Source organism: Cajanus cajan, chromosome 3 (genome assembly GCF_000230855.2).
Source record: "Cajanus cajan strain Asha chromosome 3, NIPB_CcT2T_4, whole genome shotgun sequence".
In the NCBI taxonomy this organism is placed as follows: Eukaryota; Viridiplantae; Streptophyta; class Magnoliopsida; order Fabales; family Fabaceae; genus Cajanus; species Cajanus cajan.
Window position 1 is genome coordinate 2,763,871 of NC_138519.1, and position 17,782 is coordinate 2,781,652.

A 17,782-nucleotide genomic window follows, 5' to 3' on the forward strand; every position below is an offset into this window, starting at 1 on the left:
TTTGGAAGTGGAGGTTGAAGTGGAGGACGAAGCGCTTCCAGTTCCACCATTTGCAGGTGGCCTTTGGACGGGTGATAAAATCTGTTGGATGTCCAACTTTGGGGCCATTGATATATATTTGGAGATTGGTTTACACGAAAACTCAGAGAAACCAGCTAGAGAAGAATTTTTGCCCTTAATTTCCTGATTGTTTATGCATGAAATAATGCCTATTTATACTAACACATCTGCACTTCGAACATGTTCATTCTGCATTTTACTCCATGATCAAAAAGTAATTTAATTAATGCAGTATACTGTATACGTACGATCATAAAGATTTGAGTTAATTAGTACGTATATAGGTATAAAAGCAATTATAATTCGAACCCACATTCACTGGTTTTTAATATGTATATAATGAGTTGAATTTATACACACAAAAAAACATATATATATTCACATGCAGGTAGTTGTTGGTGTGAGTGAAATATTGAATTTGATCACTTAAGCTATGATTTTGAATTCAATCCTCGTAAAAAAAGTTAAAAATAAATTTCACTAAAAATCATCGATCAAATTTATTAAAAATAAAAATTTCATTGAAAATTATCGGTCAAATTTTCTAACAAATATTAATAAGAGATATAATTAATGAATGGTTCACATTAATAACATAATTATCAAAAATAAAGTATACAAAATAAAAATGAATTGATTTGACTTGAATTTGTTTGATGGAAGTCATGAAATGTAAAATTTGTATTTTAAATATTGAATTTAGATTATTTTTCTAAATACATACGTACATAATATAATATATTATTACTTTAATGGTAACTTCATTATAGTATTTCAACTATAAATTAATAAAATTTTGTTTTGATTTAAATGTATAAAAAATTAAGTATTTTATTAATTTAATAATATCTATTTTCTAAACATGACAATTCAAATTTAACAACTAGTATTGTATCACAAAAAATAAGAAAAATATTTTTTAAATGCTCTTAAAAATATATTCTGTATGCCATTAAAAGCTTTTAATCTCCTAATCAATGAAGTTTGGTCCTACACAAAGAGATATTGTCGGATAAAGTGGTAATTATGGTTTGAAATCTCCTTAGAAGAGATGGATCACATTTAGTATATCTAACTATATCAAATAATATCATTCTTTATAGATGACACTATAATGAGAAATAATTAATGATCCTAATAATATGATTTTACGTACCTAGACCTCAATTATCCTGAAGTCATCCCTGATTTAAATTTTGACTTTGATATAGTAAGCAATTTCGTTTAGTTTGATAATTATACTATATATTGGAAACCCTGTTTAGCTTTGAAATTTCATACTGATAAACAAATTGATTTGTGATGATTATATTATGACTAAAACTTTCTCATTTATCTTTTCATGCAAAGCAATCTTAAAATTTTCTGTTAAATTATACACAAAGTGGTTTTATTATTGCAACCCATAACAATATTATAAAGATTTTACGACAACATATTTTAAGTAATTTTTTTTTTGGTTCCATTAAATTTATAAGCCCTTGAGTAAACATATAAAGGTAATTTAGTGGAAGATTAAAATGAGTTACCAGCTATTTGGTGAGTTAAAATGGTTTTTTTACAGAGCTTACAATTTTTAATGTTATTAGAAAACAAACATGTATATGCAAATATGTTCGATCGATCTAATATAGCCTGCATCTGACATGTAAACTTTAGCTAAGCAGATAAAGTTTGATTAGCATGATAATTAAACCTTAATTATATACCATCTTCATGCTGATAGCCAACAAATCCTCTGTGGGGTTCATAAGAAGGATTTTCTAGATATCCTTGACCACACTTTCTTTAACTCTGGATCTTAAACGCTTTTGCTTGAGAATCAACTCTTGATAGCCAACAAATCCTCTGTGGGCCTGCATATGAAAATGAAATGATAGATTGCTGGAAATAGAAGTTCCCATACTTTAATTTTAATTAAAGTATGAGTCTTTAATTTTAATTAAAGTATGAGTTTCAACTTTAGCAAGCGTGCGGATGCCTTAATTATATATGTAGTGTCGTGTGTGTATTGCTTGCATTCGCGAAGTTAACGATCGATCGCAGGCAAAAGTTGGGGAGATTATAGTTATACTGAACAAATTATGAGTTAGTATAAATGTGTATTATAACAACTATAATATATGAAAACCTTTTTCCACATGCAATACCACCACCGGCCTGTGTTTTATGTGCAGTTAAGCACAGTGTCCGTGGTTGCTTTAATTTTAATGCTTCTAAATTAATCCATGATTGAAACGAAAGGAATCAAAATCAAAGACAGTCTACGATCATGTAATTTTGATTAATATCTGGTTAATATATATATATAAACACATTTTTCTCTTCAGTTTTATGAGAAGGAGTTAATAATATTGTGTCACGTGAAGATTGATAAATTAATCAACCCAACAATAATTTTTCATTGATTTGGTCAGATTGAGATTCGAAAACTGGGAAAAAATTAAATAAAGGGACCCCCGACATGTAGCTGATCCTCCCCCCAAAACTTATCTTTATTAATTATTATTATTATGCATGGTTAATTTAATCTTTACAAAGTAATTAGTTGAATATATATCATTTTTCGACAAAAATAATAGTATAAGAATGGAAATGGTGGAGATAAGTTTAAGTGTAGGGTGATAGGTTAGGCATGAAGATGAATAAAAGAGATACGCAGAGGTGATACCTAAAAAGCCGGGAGTAAATCATGTTAATTTTTGGCGACAATCTGGGATTGAGACAGTGGGAATGTGTATAAACGAAGGAAAGAATATGTTTCATGAGTTTGCATAAAATAATAAAGAAATTACATTAAAATAATTTTTAATTTTTATAATTTTACTTACTTTATCTTTTTAATTTTTATAATTTAAAATAATTTTTTTAATTCATATATTTATATATTTTTTAATACTTTTAATCTTTATAATTTTATATAAAAAATTTAGTTTCTATACTTATATTTTTTTAATTGTTTTAATCTTTATCATTTATTGACATAACAGTGTGTATTAATAAAGGAATGGATATATTTCTCGAGTTTGCATAAAAAAAACCATCCACCCATTTACTTAATTATAGTTTTCATCATTTATTATTATTATTATTATTATTATTTTTTGAAATATCACTTTAATTATGATTTAATCTTTTAAATAATTTATATATATCTAAGAATTATATATATAATATGAAGTAATATATGATCACCTTTTTCAGTTATAACAAAATTAAAATAAGATATTATATTATTTGAGAAAACATTTTTCATTATCACAAATCATTACTAAAAGGCCATATTATTTTTACTTTGTTATTTTTTAAGATTTATATAAAAATAATTAAAATCCCTTTTTCCCCCAATTCTTGTATAAATTTACAAAGTTGAAGAGAAAACATAATTAAAAATTATAATCATTTGTGAAAAAAATAAAATTAAAAAATAGTTTTCAAGACAACCAAACTCAAAAAAAGGAAAAAAAAATATTTAAAAAATTTGTGTCATGAAAATACATCTATAGGAAAGAATGGTATATACAAAGAGAGAAATAAAAATATGAATCACTATTTTGAATCTGTAAAATTATGGAACCTTAACTTGTGGCAGAATCCATTTAGATTCAATGATCAATGATCGATCCTCTCGTGCGGATGCAGGATTTTGTCGTCTTGATTGTGTTCCCTTTTCCATAGCAGTACTACTACTATCATAAGGATAGAATTCAATTTGATATCAGTTCACGTGGGTATTGGGCCATAAGATGATCGAATATGATTACCATGCACTTTTACAGTGACATGACATCCTGCAAATATGGCACATAAAGAGATTTAGTGGGCCAATAGTTAGAACATGCATAGAATTTTGGTTCTTAGAATGTTACCATACCCAAAGACAATGTCAGTACCATTTTCTCTTTTCTTCTTTTTAAGATCAATGCTACTATTTTGTGTGATCACATTCACCGGTGTGGTTATTATTATAATTTTATACGTGTTATATGCTATTATTATATTCATTACATTGGTACCAATGTTGCTTTAATGCTTTGATTGTTGGAGTTGGATCTTTATGTCAACGTCAAAGCCTATCCAATCTCAGCAGGAGAAGGGAAGGGAAAGGTTTCTTCTGCAGCATTAAGCAGTTTGGGAAGAGTATGTGGCTGAAGGAGATCTATTGTATGATTCTTGAGCCTTTTTATAGAGACATGTTGTCATATTCGGTTGTTGTGAGGTTACTTAACGGTTAAGTGGTTTTGTTTTATTTGGGAATGTTTTGTTTCAAACTATGATTTTAGCTTCTAAATGCCATTTTTTTAAAAAAAATTTAATATGTCATTTTAAATTTTTTTAATCATAATATTAGTAGAAAATATTTATGACTTAATTAATTTTTGTTAAAAATCATAAGTATAAATAAAATAAGATAATTTTTTTTTCTTAACATAATTTATTTCATCCCAAATTAAGATACAAACTTTGAACATCATAATTTAAAGATACAATTCATCGTCATTTGTATCAGTCATAGTAGTCAACATTAATTATTGTAGTTATACTTTATTTTATTAATACATCATTTTACTTATAAAAAAATGTGTATTCACAAATGATATAAAGTTTTTATATTGTTATTTAAATATAAAGTACCATGTATATAATACAAGTTTATTAATTTTAATAATAACCAATATAAAAGCACCAAAGTTTATTTTTAATCGATTAATAATGAAAAATATGTTTTGTATTAACTGCATATTTATAGAATTTAAAATAAAATTTATTCCTATTAAAAAATTAATTTAATTATTATATATGTAATATATTTTGAGTGTTGATAAGTGTGATTAATATGATAAATCCAATTATATGATCTAAACTAATTAAATTGATTTAATTTTTTTTTTATCAAATTGAATCCAATATCTAAACTATAAAATCCAATTTTTATTAGTTTGGATAACATATTTATACTTTGCAAATATGCTAATCTGAGAACTAAACCTCTACCAACTTAATTATAGTTTTATTATTTTTTATTTTTATTTTATTGCTAACTAATAATTATAAATTGTAAATTTGTAAAGAAAAAGTTAATTAGATGTTAGTCAATTGTTTTATTTTAGACAATTTGATTTAAGTTGAATAATTTGATTTGTGTGGAACAATTTGATTTATGTTAGATGATTTAGATTTTGTTGAAGACTTGGAACCTTGAACTAATATTTATTTATTTATCATTTTTTTTTTCTTATAGATATATCTGTTTCAAAATCTCATATTATTTTTTATTTACAATCGAATATGTTATTTATACTCTCTTAATAACAAATTTATATTTAAATTTTAAGATGAAATAATGTATTTTTATTTTTAAAATATAAAAATTTGTATTTTGTTTTTAAGAAAACCTAATCAATTTGAGAGTAACAAGTTGCTGATTAGTAAGAATGGATATACAAGTTAACTTGACCTGTTTGAGGCTTAGCCAACGAAATTTACATTTTTAACATGTTGACTGGTAAAACAAATGATTGTTTTTTTTCACTCATCCAATCCATGATTGTGGGTCCAATAAAAAAAGTAAAAAAACTTTCCTCCCTTCTTATACGAAGAAAATATGAGGGAGAAACACATGAAAAAATATTATATAAAAAATAAACATCTAATATTCTAAAATAAAAGAAAATTATGAAAATTTTAACATATAAAGATTTATACATTTAAATTAAAACATTAAAAGTGTTAACAAGTCAAACTTACACGTATTATAATAAATTTTAAATATAAAATATATTAAATTTAATATTTATTACTTATATTTATTTACGAACATAATATTAAAATCACTTATATATTTTCAAATTCCTCATATAAAATTAACAAAAATAATAATTTTCTTAAGAAGGTCAGACCACATGATTTGTGGGTTAAGTTCGCAAAATTCAGAGGATTTACAAGTGCAACTCTGTTTCTTTAATTATGCAGATTCTAGAAAACATAGACCCATTCACAGTGCAGACCGCAAGCTTTGTTAGTTGATCCGCTAACTACCCCTATCCATCATATTGGTTTGATTTGATTTGAATTATTGGAGTCTTTTTGTAATGAATTCAATTCAAACTAGTCAAAATTAATTAATTCAAATTTATTTTACTTTAAATTAATATTTTAGCATATATAATAAATATTTATTATATATAACTAAAATTTTTAATAAATTAAATATATATAAATATATATATATATATATATATATATATATATGTATATATATATATATATATTATGTTTGAATATATAAATCATATTTAAAATGTGTATAAATAAATATTTTTAAATATATAAATTATATTTTAAATTTTTAATAAATAATTTATATTATATTACAATATTATTTTTATTTATTGATAATTTATTTTAAAATATTAAATTTTATTTTATAAATAATTATGATAAATAAAAATTGAACTGATAAAAATTTATAGAAATTCTCTCATCCAAGAAAAATCAAATATTAATATAGTTTGAGTTAAAAAAAAAAAAAAAAAAAACTCAGCATTTAATTTGCAAGTGGATTCCTAAATCCTGACATTTTATGGATAGTAAAATACTAAATAAAACTTATTTATAATCATTATTTGAAAACGTAAACTTATATTACATTTACATATAAAAAAATTAGGAATTAATTTCATTAAAAATGATGATTTTTATTACAGTAATCAGACAACACAGTTTCAACAAAATTTAAAAAATATATCACATTTTTATTAAATTTTCTTCTATGCTTCATTTATTATGTAATTTATGCCCCTCAAAAAAATTAAATAAATAAATTGCACAAACAAACATTTATTTACATAAGGTCATCTCCTAAATGAAAAAAAATGTATATATATATATATATATATATATATAAATTTGGGTATATAATTACTATAATAACTTTATACAATTTTGTTTCTTACAACTCCATTTTTTGTTTCATTATATTTCTCTCCTTTTCTCGTCAAATGTTTCATTAAATGATACATATCTTATTAAATGATATACTTTATGTTTAATCAAAGTCACGTTCCGTAAGCACGTCTTGATTATCAATTTAAAAATATTTCATGAAGAACTAAAAAAGAGTGGATATATCATTTACCATAATTTTTTAAGATCTCAAATTTTTCAAGAAATTTTATTTCATCGTGATTCTTTAAAGTAAAGAGTTTATTATTCCTATTATTCTCAAATAAAAAAAAACTTTAACAAAATTGAGAGTCATACAGCAGATAGATTCATGAAATTAAAAAAAACGAGTACTTATATTTAATTTTTTCACATGCTAAAATTATATTATATGCAGTAATTTATAAAAGTTTCCAATATTAACTTCTCCAAAAACTTATTTTAATTCATAAATAAACTAATTTTAATTTATAGGTAAACTCATTTCAATTTCTTTTTTCCTTTCTATATTTTTTCTCTTAAAAGTGTCTTTAAACAAATTTATCCGAACAGGCCTTATATCCCTTAGTTTTCCTGCGATTAAAAAAAATCAATAGATTGGAAGCAACATAACAAATTAACAAAACTGATGTTTAAGCATAAAGAAAAATTTAGTAGACGGTACAACTGGAATGAAACTTTTACAACGCTCCTCATTACCAACAACTATTACAAAAATATTTAATTTACAAAAAAGATCCTCGCCTAAATCAAGAATTTCTTCCCAGATACCTTGTTAGTGTTACTCTAATCTTTTTCCAAAAAAAAAATGTAAAAAAGTACAAATTAGCAATGGTACAAAGGTCAAAATGCTGTATTCCTTTCAGCTTTATCAAGGGACAGCTCTTACCAATCATAACCAAATAGGTGGAAGTTTAGCCGATGTCCACATCAATGGCCATTGACTTATCCTCCGAAACAAAGGAAGTTTCTGGAGCTGCTGCAGGCTCAGCAAACTGTGTTGCAGGAGACTTAGATTCTGTGGTTGCAAATGGACTCCTCGAATGAGTCGCAACACTAGTGTCTACTTCCATAGCAGAAGCTCTGGGAGGTGATGGTGGCTGCACTTCCACATCTGGATAAGCAGCCTTAAACCTTGCCCGTAGCCCCTCATCAACCAACCTTACACCACTCAATTGATTACCAAGAGACATCCATCTGATGGAATAACATAATCAATAACAAAGAACAACACCAACAGTCTATGATCCCTATCAACATGAATTATTGCCCCTAAACCCACAACTAATTGTCTACTTCTACCAGTTTAGGTTCTTGGTCCAAGAAATCAAAACCACAGGAGAAGAAAGCATTTATTTATAGAACATTATCAATGTAAACTCTACTTACAAAGCATCAAAAAACATTTCATATTTAGACTATAATCCATCCCAACCTAACTACTTCAAGAATACCATGAAGAAAAACAAAAGGAAAATAAACCAGTAAAGAAAACCCACCCTGCATGTGTGTTGTGCATGCGAGCAAATAATTCTAGCTTTCTTGTTCTGGGACTAATCCGCTCCAGCATAGGATACATCTGAAGGAATAAATGTTGACAATTTTGAAAATGTTAAGCACGTGAATTATTTAATTTTAACAAACGGAATAGTAGAATAACAATATTATTAGGTGATAAAACTATTTCGTGTTGCCAAGGGGAGATCAGGAATGTGCTAGCTAATAGCAATCAGGAATGTTGAAAGGAAATGAGATGAAAAGAATCATGTGACTGGCTTTTAATAAACATATTTTTTGCCTTGGCCAAGCCTATTATAACATCAAGCAACATTTTTTGTGTGGATAAAGTGAAAACTTGAAAACTGAGAACATAACATATCCTTCAAAACAGAAATTATATATACAATACAACATTCATGAATACTGTTGACCACCTTTTATAGAGATAAATTCAGTCAAAGCATTTAGGGGCATAATGAACTATCAACACTTAATTGAATATTATACAAACCTCATCTGGCTTGCGGCTTGTTTCCCGGACCTCAGCAACAATAACATCAGTGTCAATGTTCCTGTTTACTTCCGGATTACCCTTTATTCCAACAAGACAATGTTCCTTACTGTGATTGAGCCAGTGGCCTGTACGCCCAGTTCTTATTATTCGCTGAAGTTGATTTGTTTTCACCCAAATGATCTCCTCAACACGTTTGTATCCCCAAAGTTCTAAGCTGGAGCATTATGGAATATGGAAGACAAATACAGAATATTAACAAAAGGCAGCCTCGTAATCAGGTAATAGATTTTTATAATTAAAATAACAATTAGCATATAACCAAACACAAACAAATACCATTCCCGTCCAAGTTCCATTGCACGTCCAGTGACCCAGAGAAAAATAAGCCCGTCAGTTTGCAAGGCAGGGACATTAAGACTGCGCATTTCATCATCAGCCATTGTTCCATAAGGCAGTTCCATGTGAATGTCCCATGGTGGATCTGCCATTATTACTCCAAATTGACCTAAAATGTCCATTCTAAAGTTACGTATATCACAGTTGATCCATTGTGGTTCACCAAGTTCCACTTCAGAACAATATTCAGCACGCTGAGGCTTTAGTGGTTTGGGAGGAGGAGGAGCGCCCATCATTGTTGGAGACACATCAGGTGTAGGGTCATACTCATAGTGAACATACTTGCATGTCTGTCAAAGGAAAAAAGAAAACCCCAAAAAAAAAGCATAACTTAAACTAAGAATAAACATTGCTAAAATAACAATAATTCAAAATAAGATAGAGTCAGCTAAAAACCGTGCCTTCATATGTCGGCAAGTATCAAGAAAAGAACAGTCTCCTAAATTAATGTCAGTATGAGGGGCAATGATTCGTCTAAAATGAACCTGCCAAGGAAAGGATCATCAATGCATGTCAAGAAAGGTTAAAAATTGTAAATACCAAAATTCCCAGTTATTTTCCATAAAAAACCAGAAAATCAGCATGATAGTTTAAACCAATAGAGATTGCAAGAGTTAGAAATGAAATCCAAGAGATGGAAAAACAGTAACACACTGTCCTTGTCACTAACCTTATCACATGCTATATAGGAACCAGATTGACGACGGCAATCTTCTTTTGTCAGTAAGTCACAGTATTGCCTCACCTGGGAACCACCTTTTGTTTTGAACTGAAACAATACATCGTAAAAAAGCTGGATTAGATTAAACTGCAAGACATTGCACTCAAAACAGACAATAAGCACAAGGTAAATTTTAGCATAGAGCATATTAAAGTAGGAAGTGACTTTGAACCTTAGCAGCTACAGCAGTCTCCTTTGCAGTTGGTCGGTGAATTAAGTCCAAAAGCTCTTCACCAGTTTTAGATTTTTGCAGTTCCCTAAATGATTTCTTATTCAACAATGCCTCAAGATCCTTCATATCCTCCTCTAAAGTTTTTGGTTTCTGTTGCATTGCACTAGGACTACTCCCTGGTGCATTTGGCCCCAATGGGAGTCTATGCATTGACGGAATACTTATACCTCTATGTGTCCCCATCATGCCCATTACTCTGGGTGCTCCCCTTGGTCCTCCTGAAAATATTGGCTGCAACCCTGACATATGGGGGTCCCCCTGGGCCATCCACATATCAGTCATTGGCCTCAGAACTGGCCTTCCCATCCCAAGCAAACTACCATTCACATTAGTACAACTGGCAGTGATTTGCTGAACGTGACTTTGATTCACATTCCCATCTCCAGAACTTGATTCAAGTTGCTGATATTGTGCACTTTCTGGCAATTCTCTCAGAAGCCGTGTTCGGTCTATATTTAAAACCATAATTCTTGCTTTGCCACTCACCACAAACTCCTCCACTTCAACACCACCATTATCATCTGCCATTGACCTTAAAGCTATCTCCACTGCAAGTGTTGCCCCTGAATCCCCTCCAAGCTCCTGAAGGGCAGCCTTCTCTGTTGGTGTCACTCTCTGATCATTTTCCAGTTTCCTTGATACAGTGGAAGAATCAATTGGTGAGAAGGGTACTCGCCCAAGTAGACAAACAGTGACCAATGATCGAACCACCGCTAATGGACTAACCTTCTCAGACTCTACTTGACATGCTGGGTTTGAATCTGAAGGTGTTTTGGATTTTTGATTCTTGGGATTTGTCACGTCAGCCTCCATAGAGCCATCAATGCAGGTTTCAGCATTAGAACGGAGAGTTAGTTCAACAGGCTTTTTGGGATTCAATTTAGGATCAGGCAGAGGCAGAGAAGGTGTAGGAGCAAAAGGACGATGGTTGAAAGACGAGACAACCTTGAGAGAAAGGTCAAGGGATGAAACAAGATTAGGTATTACGGCTTGCACAGAAGCAAGCATCTCCATGTGAGCCTTGTGTTGACACTCTATGCGAGCTTCAAGCTGTTGCCTCATATCTTTAATGGTCGCTATGGTGTCCTCACTGCCCTCTGATTGTGTCTCCATGGAGCCCTCCCTAAAACCCAATATTGCATCACATTTTTGGATATTCTGGTTACCAACAAGGATTGTTCGCCAAGAAAAAAGAAATGCAAAAAAAACAAGCTCTTGGAAGAATTTGATTGTTAAAACTAGGAAGGGTAAAAGAAAGATTAAGTAAACAAAGTAGCATCTTCATAAAAATTAACTACAAAGGAACTAAATTGTGAAGTTTATTGCAACTGTTTCAAGTTCAACCAGCCACCAAATAACTACATGGAGGGTAATCAACCATTGCAATCACGATATAGCAATAATGTCAGAAGAAAACCAGAACATGGCTAGCAAATATTCATCATTACATAATAACAAAATGATGATACACCAAAATATCAAATGTAAAAACATTACAAGTAACAACCATTGCATATAAATTAAACATGGACGAAACCCTAATCCCTCAAGTATGCCAAATTCCCAAAGCAATAAGAGAGAGACCGAACCATCCCAAAAACAAGTCTGAATCAGAAAAGCCAAAAAATAGCAACAATTAATAAGCAAATACCGAAAGGTGCTTAAATTTATAGTTTTTGGCGGGATAAGATTTGCTTACAAATTACAATACAGGATAAAAAGCCCTGACTCTTAAAGACCTAGAACAGAATAGGGGAACTTGAACGCCGACGGGTTGGGGCACCGAATCTTACAGAGAAGTCTCGAAGATCGAAACTCGACGGAACTTGAGGTTTTTCCAGCGGCGGAGAACGAACAATGGAACTTAAGGGTACGTTGAAGAAAACAAAGGCTGATTTTGCTGCAAGCTTAGGTGATAGAGTGTTATACTATAATGTTGGATCTATAATAATCAAATTAAAATATTCTTCTTTTATCATAGAGCCTTTTTTTTGGTGGATCTTTTATTATAGAGTTTATAATAGCTGGTATATATTGTCTCCAAAAAAATTATTATTTTAACATGCCCAATAATATTTATTTTATATAATTAAAACTATAATAAATAAATATTTTTAAATATATAAAATATTATAATTAATATTCATGATAAATAATAATTATTTTGATGTTTTATCTTTTATATTTAAATTAATTTCATCATTTTAAAATAATAAATATTTTTAATGATTCAAAACTTTAAACTTATAACATTAGATTTACCTATAAATATAATAAAATTAGGTGAAAATATATATTATGAACAACTAAAAAATAATATAAAATTAAATTTTTTAGAATTTATTTTTATTAGCTATACATATTAGGGGATAGACTTTGGTAATCATATTTTTTATTTAAATTTTTATATTGGATAATATTATCCCTAAATCTAACAATTGTCGTTTAAAGGAATTTCAAAAATAATATAGAAAGGTACAAAGTGTTTATTTCCCTACTAGTATGTATAATATATTTGGTTTGTTTGGTTTGATTTTCAATTATATTTAATGTTTTATTAAGTGAATTTTATAATACGAGTTTCAAGTCTTAAATCACTCAATAAAAGATTCAAAAACATTAAATTGATCTAAATTTAGGAAATAAATGATTAAAATGAATATTTAACCTTTATTTTATATAATTAAAAATGTGTAATGAATAAACAAATTTAAATGTATAAAATATATTTTAAAATTATTGATGACATCATGATTGAGTTTTAAAGGAGTTAAGAGGAGTGGATTGAACTTAAAAGAAAGAAAGTACAAAGTCTTGTTGAGTTCTAGGTTATTTTAGTAGTTTACGTTCTCTTCTTTATTGATATATTTTTCTCATAATATTTTTTTAGTTTTGATCTTGTATTTTTGGATCAAATAGTATAGGAAATTAGTCTTGTAGTTAGTATTTTTAAGACGTAATTAGTATTTTAAGAGGAGTGTAACTAGAAAAAAGATTTGAGTTTGTTGGACTTAATTGACCAATGTGAGCATCTCATGGACTCATGGTCCATGACTGGCCCATGATAATATCTCTTAGATGCATATCTTTAGTGTAGGCATCCTACTTGTGGTGGAAGCCAAGGGGTTAGATGTCAACATAAAAAAAGGATAAGATGTCTCATGGTTCATTCAAGACTTCAACAAATCACATGTTCTTGTCTAGTTACAGCGTTGTCATCTTGCCATATAATAAGCTCTCATTGATTTTTTTAATCTTAGGATAGTGACATTCCAATCATGTAACTAGAGTTGATTATCTTGAGTACAAGTTAACTAACCTTGGTTACACTTAACCAAGGTTAGTTTAGTTTGCACTATAAACTAACCAAACTCTACATATTCTTTCTTCTCATTGTAGTTGATTACCTTTGAGCATTTTGAGAATAAAATTCAAATTTGTTCTCTCTAAAAGTCTAGTTCTCACTCTTGGAAATTCTTTCCTTATGAAATTTTATCAAGGAATCCTTATTTGTGGCAAGTTCTTCACACTCTTGGTTATATTCATTTGAAGTGACACATACCTCTTCCTTCCTCCTCTATCATTTGAAGTTTTCTTTTGAGTTTTACGATTCATAGAAGAAGATTGGGCACACATTCATGATGGAAGAGAAAGGAGGAGATATGCAACACTTCAAGTAAAATTAGATAAGAATGTAAATAATTTGTCATAAGGAGAAATTCCTAAAAAAAACTCATAAAGAGATAATTTCTCCATGAAAGAAAATTAGACATTTAAAGAGAACAAATCTTATACATATTTAAATAATGATATAATCTTTGGTCAAACCTTATTTACTTCCTAATCAAGTCAAATTAAAAAAATAATGATATATCCAAATACATTACAAAATAACTCAACATATATACTAAATATACATAATTAATAGAATATGGTGATACATGATTTGAATGCACTCCTTCCTTATCACTCTCCAACCCTCTCCCACACACGGTCTAAATCATCTTATAACTCCTATTAAAAAAAAAGGAAATAATAGTAAATAATTATTATATGTTTAAAATTATAAAACTTCTACAATTCTGTGATACATGTGCAACACTCAGATTATTATATTTAGCTTGAATTAGTTATATGTGAATATATCCGAAATATGTTATTTATTAATAAAATGGGAATTTAATTTGGTTAAGTTACGTTATTAATTATAACATTTTTCGATTTAAAATTACTCCAACGGCTTTATACTGATGCGTACACTATTTATCCTATTTTAATATATATCTTCAAAAATACAATTCCAATGAGAAAATGATTGTTTGCGAGAATTCGTGATACACGAGGCAATTATATAAAGACAACATTACTTCAGGATTTCCTGAAAGCTCTAACTTTTTAATTTAACACTTGTACAATGATACATAAACAAGTCACAAGTGGATTGTTACTAGTTTCGTCCAAAAATTATTTCGCACTATATATTTTCGTATATAAAGTAAAGCTTAATGATTAGGATTGATATTTTCTCCTATTAGATAGAGCAAATACAAGAAGCAGTCAAGCAGACCTATACCTGAAACATGTGACCAACCACAATTATAAGAGGTAGAGGAAGAGCATATGCATGCAGCAAGAAAAGCTAGAAAATGGCTGAGAATAATATTCACGTAGTTATGCTTCCATGGTCTGCTTTTGGCCACTTGATACCATTTTTCAAACTTTCCATAGCCTTGGCCAAAGCTGGTGTTCGTGTCTCCTTCATATCAACTCCCAAAAACATTCAAAGGCTTCCCAAACTTCCTTCAACTTTATCTCATTTGGTTGAATTGGTACAACTTCCTTTGCCATCATTAGACAAAGAGCTCTTGCCAGAAGGTGCTGAGGCCACAGTGGACATTCCATTTGAACAAATTCAGTACTTAAAGTTGGCATATGACCAACTGCAACATGATGTGAAGCAATTTGTGGCAAACCAGTTACCAGATTGGATAATTTGTGATTTTAGTCCCCACTGGATGAAAGACATTGCTCATGAGTTTCAGGTAAAGCTATTGTTCTTTAATGTTTTATCTGCTCCAGCGGTGACATTCTTTGGACCACCAGGTACAAGGAAAACTCCCCTTTCACCAGAAAGTCTAATAGCAGTACCAGAGTGGGTGACATTTCCATCTTCAGTGGCTTTTCGAAGGCACGAGGCAATAGCTATTTGTGCTGGTGCCAACCAGGTAAATGCTTCCGGGATAAGTGACTTGGAAAGGGTTGCCACGGTATATGGTGCCTCTAAAGCTGTATTATTTCGTAGCTGCAATGAGATTGAAGGAGAATATCTGAATGCATTCCAAAAACTAGCTGGGAAGCCTGTGATACCCATAGGTTTATTGCCCATAGAAAGGGCAGAGAGAGAGAGAGAGGAATTGTTGTTGAGTGTAGTGGTGATATATTTGAGTGGCTTGATAAGCAAGCATCCAAATCAGTTGTGTTTGTGGGGTTGGCAGTGAGTGCAAGCTGAGTAAGGAACAAGTTTTTGAGATAGCTTATGGACTTGAGGAGTCTCAATTGCCCTTTTTTTGGGCATTGAGAAAACCAAGTTGGGCAAGTAATGATCAAGATTCTGTACCTGTTGGTTTTAATGAAAGGACATGTAATAGAGGAATTGTTTGCATGGCATGGATACCACAAGAAGAAATATTGGCACATCCATCTATTGGGGGGTCTTTGATTCACTCTGGCTGGGGCTCTGTCATTGAAACCTTGCAGTTTGGTCATAGCCTAGTTGTATTACCCTTCATTATAGATCAACCTCTTAATGCAAGGTTTTTGGTGGATAAGGGTTTAGCTATTGAAGTGAAAAGAAATGAAGATGGGTCATTCACTAGAAATGACATTGCTATGTCTCTTAGACAAGCTATGGTGTTGGAGGAAGGAAAGAAGATCAGAATTAATGCAGGAGAAGCTGCTGCAATTGTAGGAAACTTGAAACTGCACCAGGATCATTACATAGCTGCATTTATTCAGTTTCTTAAGGATGGAATCTGGATATGAATATGAAGTTGAATAGTTGGGAAAAGTAATTTGTGTTGTGTAGTTGGACTGATAGTACTCTTGGGCTTAGTTTTCTTGTGTGGCACTGGTTCTTTTTTATAGTTTAATTTTGCCGATTCTTGTTTTTACATTCTATTTAAAAAATCTGTATGGCACTGGTTTGTTTCTACAATTTGAAAAATCATTTATGTAAAACGTATTACTTAGTGACTAGTGAGTGAGCTTTTCTTATATTATTTTGATTTAACGTGGGTAGTAACTACTTATCACTTAGAAGAAATGCATTATTAATTTTGCAGGGTCTGCATTTCAGAGTTGTGATTCCCACTTCATGCAAACTGATATTTATTATTGAAGAAAAAAGCAATAAAATTGAAAAATTTTCGTGCGGCCTAATAATCGATTATAGTGAACAAGACATTTTAAAGTGACATCATTTAAATTTTCAATAAGCAGTAGCCGACACACTAATAATGCATTATAAGAAAGGACAGAAGAATTGACACCCGTTTGACATATGAAATGGAAGAAAGAAAAAAAAAGGCTAGATAAATTTAAATTTGCAATAAGTAGCAGCCACCACATTAATAATGCATTATAGGAAAAGACAGAAGAATTGACACCCGTTTGACATGAAATGGGAAAACAAAATAGCTAATAATTTATTTAAAAAAATTATATGGTATATTTGGAAGAGAAATTTTATAAATTTAAAAATTTTAAATTTTTTGTATTTGAATTACTTTGATTTTAATTTATATTATTTTAAAAATATTTTATTTAGATAAGTTAATTCAAATTTCTCAAATTTTAAATTATTAGGTTGGATTTGATAATTTGATTCCATTATGATAAAAATTGATTTTAAAAATATATTTATATGCTGAGAATTTTTAAATTAAATTTTATAAAAATAAATATTAGCTAATTTTAAATATTTCATAATTTTAAAAATTAATATTAGATAATATTTAATAATTGTAAAATTATTTTTAAATATTCAATAATTAAAAACATGAAGAGATAAGAGATAAGATAAAAATATATAAGTGAAATAAGAAGAAGAAAAATATGAGAAATTTTAAATTCTTACTTTTTTGGGAGAATTTGAAATTCTACTATTTCAAAGAATTTCACAAATGTTTGAATTAAAATTCCTTATAAATTCTCCATCTAAACAAGGTATTTCACCTTAAAGAATTTGAAATTATTCAAATAAATGAGTTATTCCATTTAAATTCTTCATCCAATTTCACTATTGCAATTCATTTCCAAATGTCAATTAAAAAAAACTCCTATTGAGAAAAGAAAATGCATTTCGGGCAAAGTAAATGAAAGCAATTTCTTCTAAATTTAACTAACTTTATGTTAT

General features: G+C 29.2%; 1 protein-coding gene and 1 pseudogene across 2 annotated transcripts; one reads left to right on the forward strand and one right to left on the reverse strand.

Annotated features, from left to right (window-relative positions):
• Positions 1-7,614: 7,614 nt before the first annotated feature.
• On the reverse strand, positions 7,615-12,309 carry MTA (mRNAadenosine methylase). 2 transcript variants are annotated; one of them, XM_083070188.1, is made up of 8 exons: positions 12,162-12,309; positions 10,309-11,491; positions 10,086-10,184; positions 9,817-9,900; positions 9,356-9,705; positions 9,017-9,233; positions 8,505-8,584; positions 7,615-8,202 (listed from the first exon to the last, which is right to left on the reverse strand). In XM_083070188.1, exons 2-8 carry the CDS (start codon positions 11,479-11,481, stop codon positions 7,920-7,922), a joined length of 2,286 nt encoding a protein of 761 aa, XP_082926314.1. In that variant the 5' UTR covers positions 11,482-11,491; positions 12,162-12,309; the 3' UTR covers positions 7,615-7,919. The 2 variants fall into 2 exon arrangements, with proteins under 2 accessions (XP_082926314.1, XP_020212366.2); XM_020356777.3 differs by having other exon boundaries at positions 12,068-12,305.
• A 2,488-nt stretch (positions 12,310-14,797) lies between these two features.
• On the forward strand, positions 14,798-16,653 carry LOC109802750 (putative UDP-rhamnose:rhamnosyltransferase 1 pseudogene; annotated as a pseudogene).
• Positions 16,654-17,782: the final 1,129 nt, after the last annotated feature.

Bases quoted from the DNA above. Each gene is read 5' to 3' on its own strand.
- MTA (XM_083070188.1), bottom strand. From the start codon at position 11,481: ATGGAGACACAATCAGAGGGCAGTGAGGACACCATAGCGACCATTAAA. The intron at 10,185-10,308 runs GTTCAAAGTCAC...GTATTGTTTCAG, and splicing joins AGACTGCTGTAGCTGCTAAG to TTCAAAACAAAAGGTGGTTC. The intron at 9,234-9,355 runs GTATTTGTTTGT...ATAATGCTCCAG, and splicing joins ATGGAACTTGGACGGGAATG to CTTAGAACTTTGGGGATACA.